Source organism: Mobula birostris, chromosome 12 (genome assembly GCF_030028105.1).
Source record: "Mobula birostris isolate sMobBir1 chromosome 12, sMobBir1.hap1, whole genome shotgun sequence".
Lineage (NCBI taxonomy): Eukaryota > Metazoa > Chordata > Chondrichthyes > Myliobatiformes > Myliobatidae > Mobula > Mobula birostris.
The window spans coordinates 76,428,622-76,439,820 of record NC_092381.1 but is presented as its reverse complement, the minus strand read 5'-3'; the positions used below and the strand labels follow the sequence as shown (position 1 = coordinate 76,439,820).

Here is an 11,199-nt window from a genome sequence, read left to right as displayed (position 1 = left end):
AGCCTTCTCCCTTTCGTACGTCACTTTAACTCTAAACTGGATTGAAGATTGAGTTCTTTTGCCAAGGCTGTGGAACTTGAGAGGGGGAAAAGGGCGCAAGACCTGAAACCCCAGGCGCTGAGGTAAAAGATGACATATAGATCTGTGCAGTGGCGTAGGAAGCTACAGGGACCTGCTATTGCCCACCTTCTGAACACATCTGTGGTCACACCCTCTTGTAGCGTGGGCTTCCCCAGACAGATGTGGAGGTTTAAACTATAAGGTATTATAGGAACAATGTATTAGGGTTCGATTTGTTTCAGCGATCTGTGGAAATGACAGGATTCCTTCCCTTACCATTGTGGGCTTGAGCAAATCCCTTTTGCCAATTGAATCATTAGGAAGAAACTAATGCTAGCATTGCTAAAGCAGTTCAAATACATGAAATATATAAGTTTATGTTGACTTTAAAGGCACGTGTATTCTCACGCAGGCGCGCAGCGTCTCTAAGAAATTAGCTGAATGAACTGCTACACACAAGCACCAACACACTCTCTCTCTCTCTCTCTCTCACACACACACACACACACACACACACACACACACACACACACACACACACGCACACACACACAATAATACCATTAGCAAGAGATATTTTGTGACAAATTCCTATTCTCTTGACCACTGTCCTCTGAACAGTTGGATTTCAAAGTTGGGATCAAAGGATAATTGGCTCGGGTCTTTCAGAATAGTTTACTCAGTTTAGAATTCCAACCATTTCAATGGTTGAGGTCAGGGACTTTTCATGAAACGAATGGGTATCAGAGGTCCCAGGCCTCCTCATTAATCCTATCATAAATATCATGCATTCATAAACGGGAACACATCTCCCTTTGGTTAAAAAGGGAAAACTGCAAAACAGAGACAACTCCCTTCCTTTTTCATGCTGTTTAGCTTCGTGAAATCGGTGCAGTCCAGGTTAGTCCTTACTTCCAAAACAGCAGTGTTCCGGCTTGCCAGACTATTAGAGAACTATGCGATGACGTGTTAGTTGTGCCGAATATTTTGCAAGCTCCGTCTGTCCAATGCTGAAAGCGGGCACTGATTTTCACACTGGAGCTGTCACCCTACGTGACCACATACAATAAAATGCTTTGACTATCGGCACAATACTGACCGGAGAAATGCACGGTGGTTCTGAGTTGCTTTCCAGACCCAGATGACCTTTAAATTTATGTTCCTTCACTTGAAGAGCAGGCTAGTCCATTTTGTGCCATACTACCTGCGTTGAATTTTAAATACAGACTATCGGGCAAAGCACTTTATATCCCTTATACTTTTTAAAGAAGTTTCTGAACTTGTCCATCTTGGTCCAACGAATTTTTTTGTTAAAAGCAGATTTCTATCTTTAACAAACAAAGATCATGGTTGTTGAGAAACGCCGCATTCTCTTTAGAATTATCTGTTTTCGGTTTTAGCACAAAAGACACTTCTGTAAGTTTATATTACCGTTTTCACAAAGCAAAGCAAACATTTAAAAATTGAAATGTATCATCCTATTTAAGAACACCTGTTGCTCCGAAGATAATAAAAGAGAACCTCACAATTCTCGCGTTACCCAATCGGGAAGTCGCGTTAACTAACCACATTGGAAAAGCAAACCCGCCTGGAGTTGTCAATGACCGTCCGTCAATAGCCAATGAAAAGAGTATGACAGGGTTTTGTAATGAAAAGGATTAGGTGGCAGTCTATCGAACTCCTCCTACCAAATTATCCCACTGTGCCCTGGCGAGAGGCAGACACTAATAGGCAAAAGTGTGAGCTCCCAACCAGTGAGCTACAATCGGATCAGCAAGGACTGGAGCTGAGGAGTCAGGGGAATGCTGCTAAAATCACCCTAACATCCTTGTTTACCCGTTATTTAAAACCAGTCTATAGGGACGGCCTCTCTCATAAACCTTAGCATTGTACGTTCCCTCGCAACAGCTAGTAATGACCAGATCCCCCGCCTGCCGAAGATTTTGACGTGTTGTATTCTCCCCGTTCGAGACTGTCAGTTTATATATTTTTTGTTTTAATTGTCTTGTGGCAGTTTGTTCCATGGTTTAAGTCGGGGTCTGTATGGAAGTACTAAGAGCCAGGTCCGTGGAAGACACGTGTACTTTCCGTCAATCAGCAATGCTTTTTCACGGAATCTCTGGGGGAGAGATCCAGGGAATCATGGAGGAAATGGAAAGGAGATCCAAGTCGGATTCCCGTCTGGCCAAAGGAGTCCAGATGAACGGAAGAGAAACGGTAAGAGCGAAAACAGCAAGCTAGACCTGATTTTCTTTTAAACACGGGGAACTAATTTGTTTCTTCACTGCTGAAGTGTTTCTGTGTTTAGAGATTCCGTTAAGTGCATTTTTGTTTTGAAAATATCTCAGTGACATTTACAGAACGGTGTGGTTTTAATACATCGCAGCGACAAAAAATATCATTGTGTCTGCTGGCCAATTTGCTCCTGTGACTAAAGATATACAGTATATACAGATTAAAATTATAGCAGAAAAAATATGCAGATAATCAATCGCCTTGTGAATATATGTAGGTCCTTACTCAATAGGGTGGTTCCACAACATTGTTTTAATAGCTTTATAACCCATGAATTAGGCATCAATACACTGGCCGATTTAACTTTTATAAATGCCGAATGGAAAATTGTATTTACACCAATAGCGATTCGCAAAAGAAAAGTACACTTTATTCAAATGCCCGCCAGTAAGCTCTGTTTGAATAATTGCGAATTCCGCCTAAAAGGTTTAGCAGAGCAACGTTTACTTTATCCTGTGTTGTACAATTTAAAATACAATAACTTGTGAAGCTTAACGGCAAAACAGTGGATAGAGTAAATGGAATATAAAATATACTAGTTTACTCCAGTCTTTTATACAATAGTTGGAGTCCTCCTGATGGCATTCTCTTACTCTTATTAGCCTTTTCCGCACATTTATTTGTGGTGCCATTTCAACTTGACATTAACCGGCTTTTAAACTCTCTGCTTCCAGACCATGCCTTCTATTAATTCGGATAAACCTGCCTTGTGCGCCGGCTGTGGTGGTAAAATAGCTGATAGGTATTACCTGCTGGCTGTAGACAAACAGTGGCATCTAAGATGTCTAAAGTGCTGTGAATGTAAACTCGCTCTGGAGTCCGAATTAACTTGCTTCGCCAAGGACGGCAGCATTTACTGCAAGGAGGATTACTACAGGTAATCAAACACACCTCTTTCAGATTCTGAAAACGAACCGTGCAAACTGTTCTGCACGTGAAGATTACTATCGCTCGACTTAACCCGATCACATTAGGGTCCGGCTTTCTCTGCTGAATTGCACTAAAGCCGTATTTATTTTCCAGCGAAATGCTAACGAGTTCAGTGTTAAATTTCGCGTATAAAGACAACTCGTTGTTTCTTTATACTCAAACAGATTCGGAAGTTGGCGCGGCCATCAGTAGACAGCCGCGTTAATCGGGATTTGCCGTAAAAACAGACGTGAAATTCTTGCGTTGGTTTGACGGGGAAGCTGTGCGCTTTACTTCCTTTGTTGTAGGCCCCTGGGAAGAAAACAACTATGTCAAATGCAACTCCGCTTTTTGTTTACTAATTATGCGGCCATAACTGTACGTTTGCCTGTTGTAGAGAGTTTAAGCCTTACAATAATAAAAAAATCTGCGGTCAGTAGAGTGTTACAACAAACGTCAGCAGGCATAAATGAGTACCTGTTTTAATTATGTGAGGATGCAACCATGGAACTAATTTTACTTTATAGTTCATAAAAATGATTTTAATAATATTGAAATGAAATCAGTCAACATTTGTTTCTTAATGTGATGTTTTGTCTGATTGGATCAGTCGGATTTTTAAAGTTGACTGTAGAAATTTGGTGAGCAGAAAAGAGGAAATTCTCCAAGTAGTGTGGGAGATTCATGCCCCCAAGTTAGCTAATAACTGGTTAATTTGTTATTCAATCCGTTTACCAACACGGGCACATACAGGCATGGATAACAACATGGATAAATTTATACAGGCAGGATTTAACACGGATGAATTTGCAGAACTTCTATAAAAAGAACTCGAGTTCGTGTAGACCATGAAAAAGCTGAAATTCGTGTTTAAATACTAATTAATCAGAAATACAATAACACACGATGAATTGTTCCTCGACAGTTTTGAGCTTGGAAATGAATTTTCATCCGGTGCAGGAATGCATCTATTTCTAAAGGTTGTGTCCTTTGTTTTTGCAGGAGATTTTCCGTGCAACGCTGTTCCCGCTGCCACCTCGGAATATCTGCCTCTGAAATGGTTATGCGAGCCAGGGACTCAGTTTATCATTTGAGTTGTTTCACGTGTACAACTTGCAACAAAACATTAACCACAGGCGATCACTTTGGCATGAAAGATAATTTGGTTTACTGCAGAGTTCACTTCGAGTCCCTGGTGCAAGGAGACTATCACACGCAACTGAACTACACGGAGCTTGCTGCAAAGAGCGGGGGTCTCGGTTTGCCTTACTTCAACGGAACCGGCACCGTTCAGAAAGGACGGCCCAGGAAAAGAAAAAGCCCTGCCCTAGGAGTTGATATCCCAACTTATAACCAAGGTGGGGAAGCTGTTGGTAAAGAAAATGTTGTGTTAATAATAATAATGGAAACGTGTTAAATATTGTGGAAAATACCAGCTGCCAATTTGCTCATAATACAGCCAGCACGTCAAAAATCCTTTTAACTTTTAAAATTGCCTAAACATATAACTACTAGAGTAATATTTTCAATGAGTTCGCAAATCAACAGATAACATCTCAAAGGTCTACTTCTAATTTACAACCTACTGCCAAAGAACGATTTAGAAATGCTTCATTTATATAGTTCGTATTATGCAAATACCGCGTGAAAAAAATCCTGTAAGTGGAACCCGTGGTATCCATATCAGTTTCTTTTTGGCAAACCTCCGAGGTATTTGTTTTCTTTAACCGAAGGAATCTTGTTCTTTATTTTTTTTGTGTTTGGTGGGTCAGAAATCGTTCTGCGCATTTCGATTTTTCGTGAATGCAACTGAACATAATTTCATAAATATCGACAAAAATTAAACGAATGGTTTGTAGACGTTCCACACACTGAACCCAATTATATACTAGTTCATTGTGTCCTTTGTAGATATTTCTTAATTGCGATTTTTCTTCAAAGCAGTTTGGCGCGCACGCTAGAGTTTGATGTTCAAATGAATGGAAGAAGAATCACGTAATCTGGAGGTTAATTGTTTTGTGTTAATTAGACGTGACATAGGAATCCCTGGTTTCCAGTCACGCATAAATCACCCCTGCGAGCTCAAAATGTGTTGTAACTTGAAGTACCATGGCCCTAATATACTCACTAGTATATTCCTTTGCCGTCAGCATTCATTTTCGACTAAAGTAAAATAATATATCCTTTTAAATATTCATTATTTTCGTATTGAAGCTTTCTTGTCAGGAAGAAGAGTGCTTATATTCACCTCGTGTAGAACTCACTGTCCACTTTGTGTGAAAATCATAACATTCATATGATCTTTTTAATGGTGACATAGTAGCAGATTATAATTACTTTAAAGATGGATTTGAAGATACCTAATACAATCAGAGTGCTGTTGGTACTAATTTCTGCGTATGTAATTGAAAATTCGAACCACTTATCACGCGTGTTATTTTCTATCCAATGAAGATGAAGATGCGCTAAAATTCATCTCATAAAAGCTGTTTAATGAGATTAGTGTGATTCACAGGGATGGAAAACTGTCGACTTCTTGAGTACAGTGTTTGAATTCATTTAGATATAATCTATAGATATATTTTCCCTCAAAACAAAAAGTTAGTAACTTTAAGAGTTAAAAAAATGAAACTGCACCTGGTATTTCTCTAACTAGGAAGGTATCCCTGCTGATCTAATTATTTACACCCTTCTAAAGCGAATAATCTAAAACATTAAGATTAGATTTGTGTCGAAATCACCCTTGCGCAAACTGGGTAGACGGCCATCACACTGAAATTATACGTAAACGACAAGTATAAAACAGTCTCATAGAAAGTGATTTAACATCAATAATTCTACCCATTTACTAAAAAAGTAATAAGCAAATAGCAAATATAGTTTGAAAGGTATGTATTTTAAAAATATGGTTTTATTGATTACAGCAACATAATCGCTAGGAAACGCCTTTCAAATTCCAAACAAGGCATCTTCTTGCATTTACTAGAAGAAACACCGAACTGTTAGTTGGATTAATAAATGCAACACACGTTGTGGTAAATACTTTGGGATTGGTAGTTACAGTTGCCCTAGCAAAACTTTTTATCAGTGGTGGACGCGCTCTGTTAAATTAACTGCTGCAAACGTACTTAACGAAATTGATTCCTCCCATGGGTTTAGTATCAAACATGTTACTTCACAGAAGAACAAGGCCATCGCCTTTTGCGTTAACATTATTTGTAATATAATATTTTGAGGAGAAATTTTCAAAATGTAAAGAAGTTTGGGGGCTTGATAGCATTTTTATAAGTAGAGCGGTAGGCTGCTTTAAGAAAATCGAGCTATTGTGGAGCTAACAGAAGCCGTAGTACAACTGATAGTGATAACAATTGTATCATTATATTGAAACACAATTTTCAGGGATAAGGGATTAGCGCCATCTAGCGAAGAGGAGCATATGAAAGAACGTGCACACGAGTAGCATATGCAATGCCTCTGTGTGAGAAGTAATTAATACACAGCATGGTTGTATTTGTGAATCCTAGGGTGCAACGAAAACGACGCTGACCATTTGGACAGGGAACAGCAATCGTACCCACCAACCCAGAAAACCAAGCGCATGCGCACATCCTTCAAACACCACCAGCTTCGCACCATGAAGTCCTATTTCGCCATAAATCACAACCCTGATGCGAAAGATTTAAAGCAACTTGCTCAGAAAACTGGGCTCACCAAAAGAGTTTTGCAGGTAAGAGACATTCGTATTTATAATCAAGATTTAAGCCCTATTACCCCATCTCTCCGTAATGTTCTATAGCTACCAATGACAGAACGCTCTCAATTCAAAGCACTGACACCTGAACAGAGTAATAATTAATAGAGACAAATAATTTGGGAAAAAAGAACAGTTATGGGGGTGGTATACCACGAGGATTTACAATTGAGAGTCATTGTCTATGTTTCATCCACTTTTAAATTTATGTTAAGGTTGGTAACACCAGTGTTCCTTTTTGTCCCAGATTGTAAGCACCTTGATTGGTTTCAGTTACCCCGAGAAATAGACTCCTGAATATCAATACTTGGGCTTTGAATACATAATTCGGAATAGATATACCTCAAAACGTATCTAAAATGATAATTCTACAAACTTGCTAACCATTAGAATGAAATACATTTCCAACGGCGCACGCTATTCATTGTTAATTAATGTCTGAAAATTAAATAATTGTAGGATCTAATAGCACGATATACATATATGAACAATGGGGAATAGCTGCTGACAGACGATTATCACAAAATCAACTCAAGTACGACAGCTAAGAAAAGGGAGCTACTGATTAGTTCCAATGCCCGAATTGATTAACTTTGCGGTAGCGCCCAGGATCACTTGCTGGGCTGTGGAACTGAGAGGGGCCGAGGGGTGTGTGTGTGTGTGTGGGGAGGGGGGCGGTGTTGGAGGCTTGGTTTCGGGGAAAATAATAGAAGCACTCTGGAGAGCTTTCACCACTTCATCACACACTAGCATTGCAATGATGGTGGATGCAACATACGACTCGAATATACTCATTCTATATTTTTAATTCTTTACTTGTTAGGTAACAATTTGATTTGTGTTCGATTGTTATAAACATAACTAGCATTGTGTAGGCGAATCAATGATATTAAATGTTACCAATTTCTGTTTGCATTGTCACAATCAGCAGCCCCAATCCATTTAATGCTGATCTAGTTAATTGTTAGTTTTAGCTGTTTAAATAATTTATCTATATATCTATATCTATTTATCTATATATAGAGATAATTTGTGGTTTGTGATTAGATAATAGCATCAAAAAATCGGTAAAAAGATTACATGGGATTGGTTTGCAGGTTTGGTTTCAAAACGCAAGAGCCAAATTCAGAAGGAACCTTTTGCGACAGGAGAATGGGGGTGTTGATAAACCTGACGGCACTGCACTGCCCGCCCCGCCCCCAGCAGACAGGTCCGGCGCCGCTCTAAGTCCAAGCAGCACTTCGACCACTTTAACAGACTTGACCAATCCCACTCTGTCAGTAGTGACGTCTGTGACCACTAACCTGGACGTGCACGAATCCGGGAGTCCGTCACAAACTACCTTAACGAACCTTTTCTAATATTTTTAGCAGATTCCTTTACAACAGAACAAAAATCCCTGGGAAGTAAACAAAAACAAGTCCTGTTGTTGTGTAGGATGATTTTGTTAAATAACTGATATGAATATATATATTTTTTGTTTATTGACGAATTCTAGTTTACAACAGTAGAAAAAAACAGTTTACAAAAAAATGTCAATGGACTGTGCAGTGGTGACTGCGCATGCTGGAATATAATTCCATTTCCAATAATATCTTTCTTAAGGCTTCCAGATTAAAATTTTAAAGAACTTTCAATCTTAGATTTTAAGTTTCCCTCCACACTGGTCATGTAAACATTCTTTTCTCTTCACTTCTGCTGAGCGTGCTCATCATTATAAAGGATGCCTCTGCAACTGCAGGGTTGTCATAGGGAGAGAGGGAGATTAATAAGAAAATGAGCCCAGTTTTAATAGAGCCAATCCCATGCGCACTCACCAGTGAACATCTGTTCAGCCTATGCGTTATTGTCATATGTACCGGTACCAACATTAATAAATAAAACTCGCCAAGATTATAAAATATACCGTTCTTTGGAAGAGCGGAACGTGGTACAGGATCTTCTTTTAACCAAGTGGGATCCATCACAGCTTTATCATGTGCCTTACGATATTTCTGAAGAAAGTCTGTGACGTGGTGTAGATTCGTGTTTCCCTTGTTTGGAAAGAGAGAGAGAGAGAGAGAGAGAGAGAGAGAGAGAGAGAGAGAGAGAGAGAGAGAGAGAAAGAGAGAGAGAATCAATGCCCTTCTGACACCTCACAAGTTTTGTATTGTTACCTCTTTTTCTGAAAACCTTTTTTTGGGAAAACTGTTAAAAACGGCATTTGCATTTGTCCTCGAAGGCAAATATGAACACTGTCTCACTAGAGTAGTTGGTATTCCCGATGTTAAGTGCTGAAAAGTACGTTCGAGGTTCTTCTGTTGATCTTCGTGTTTATGATTAGTACAGTAAGTGGTTTGATGAGATTGTTGATGTTACTTTGTTTTAAAATGAATACACTGTACAGGCGCGTTCTCCCCTTAAATATTTATGGACCAAACGTTTGTGATATCTTATTAAAATTGTGTGATTAAAACAGTTTGTTTGATCGTTTTCAGTTTAGCCTTATTTCATGCGGCGTTTATATTATGAAATCAAATAAGTTCCTCATGCTGTGTCTATGTGAATTGTGTATGGACGAGTGACCTTACGTGTGAAACTCGTTTGAACCAGAAAAATTCGGTAATAATACAAAAGGTGGATGTAGAGACATAGCACCATTTAAAATAAATAAATCAGGATCTAAACATTTTATCCGTTCAAGCAGAAAGCACTAATGTTATAAAAAGTGCCTGGAATGAATGAAAACACAACACACGAAGCTTCTTTCTGAAGTTATAGATTGTATGTTTGTACCAGCATTACTTTTCAACGATCTCTATTTTTTCAATTGTCTATTTACGACTCTAAAATGGCCACTTATTTAAAATAAATGAAAGATGTTTCAGGGACAAAAACATAGGAAACAACTGTGCTTTAGATAGCGAAAGAAACACGACTGTATATAATCAGGAAGAAAGTGTGCAAGTAAGGTCAGATTGTTGATAAGAGATACCCAAAATGGATTAGAATTTAAATACTCGCTCCAGTAGGTTAGGAACGCCACACGTTTTTTTAAAAAGGGGAAGCTAAATCAACAGGAAACTATACAAATTCAGGGAAAACTAATGCCAAAACAGTCAAAGTCCAAACAATGTAAATTTACATTTTTCAAAATAGTTTTTTCAAGAAACGTTAGAAATATTTTCCATGTAAAAACATAACAAAAAGACCCCGAAAGGACAGGTTGCTCTGTAGTTTAATAAACTGTTACTATGATTTCTTTCAGGGAGAACAAATCTTGGGGCATTACAGCCACACTTCCCGACGTTTGAAAATTCCCTAGGTATTTTAAGAAGGGGGAAGGTTGATCGGAATTCAACATCAGTGAAGACAAAGACTATATTAACACACAATTAAATATCCTAAAACTTTACTCAGATACATAACTACAATAAGACTCCAAAATGTCATTTGCTTGAATGTTTAAGCTAATGTAGGACGCAACGTGTTGTATATTTTTTACTTTTAAGCTATCAGTGGACATACATGTAGAGAGAAGATAAAGAATGCGCTGGACTTTGAAGGAATTAGGATGTGGTTAGGACAGGCCATTGCACAGTCGAGCTGACCAATAAATTTTTTTTCGGAGATCAAACGCAGCGCTATGTCTGTATACTGCGATTCTAAGTGTATAATTAATTTGATATCCATTTGTAATGTGGAGACTTGGTTATGATGATTATAAGCGACATTCTTATCACAGGGATTATCAATGTTAAGGCATTTTGAGTCTAAATTCGCAAACCCTTCGAGCCCACAGGCGACATTTTGGTATTTCTGGTTGTAAATCGAAACGGAGAAACGTTGTGCATGCTATTATAATGCTTTTTCGAAATTCTTTTAATTATCAAAGGGTCGGATGTAATATTGTCAGTACTGTTCTTGGGTGATGTATACATTTTCATTGGTTGATGTTAATTGTAATAAACAGCTTTCAGTATTGAACACATTCGCCTGCTTAATGCAACAAATGAGTATCTTCTCTCAAAAAAATGTCAATTTTATAGAAGATTTCTCACGGACTGAAATCACTTACGCTTTTTAATAAATTGTTATCTTCCTTCAACCGATTAATTTGTTGGAAAGATTTTACGCAAAGCACGGTCCCCCAGCCTCTTCAAAGATTAAAATGGAAAATGTGGACACCAAGCGGATGGGTCATG

General features: G+C 38.5%; 1 protein-coding gene across 2 annotated transcripts; it reads left to right on the top strand.

Annotated features, from left to right (window-relative positions):
• Positions 1-2,103: 2,103 nt before the first annotated feature.
• lhx9 (LIM homeobox 9) lies at positions 2,104-10,319 on the top strand. Of its 2 annotated transcripts, none has more exons than XM_072274727.1 (5): positions 2,104-2,277; positions 3,030-3,232; positions 4,267-4,622; positions 6,789-6,991; positions 10,263-10,319. In XM_072274727.1, exons 1-5 carry the CDS (start codon positions 2,104-2,106, stop codon positions 10,317-10,319), a joined length of 993 nt encoding a protein of 330 aa, XP_072130828.1. The 2 variants fall into 2 exon arrangements, with proteins under 2 accessions (XP_072130828.1, XP_072130827.1); XM_072274726.1 differs by lacking the exon at positions 10,263-10,319 and adding an exon at positions 8,113-8,376.
• Positions 10,320-11,199: the final 880 nt, after the last annotated feature.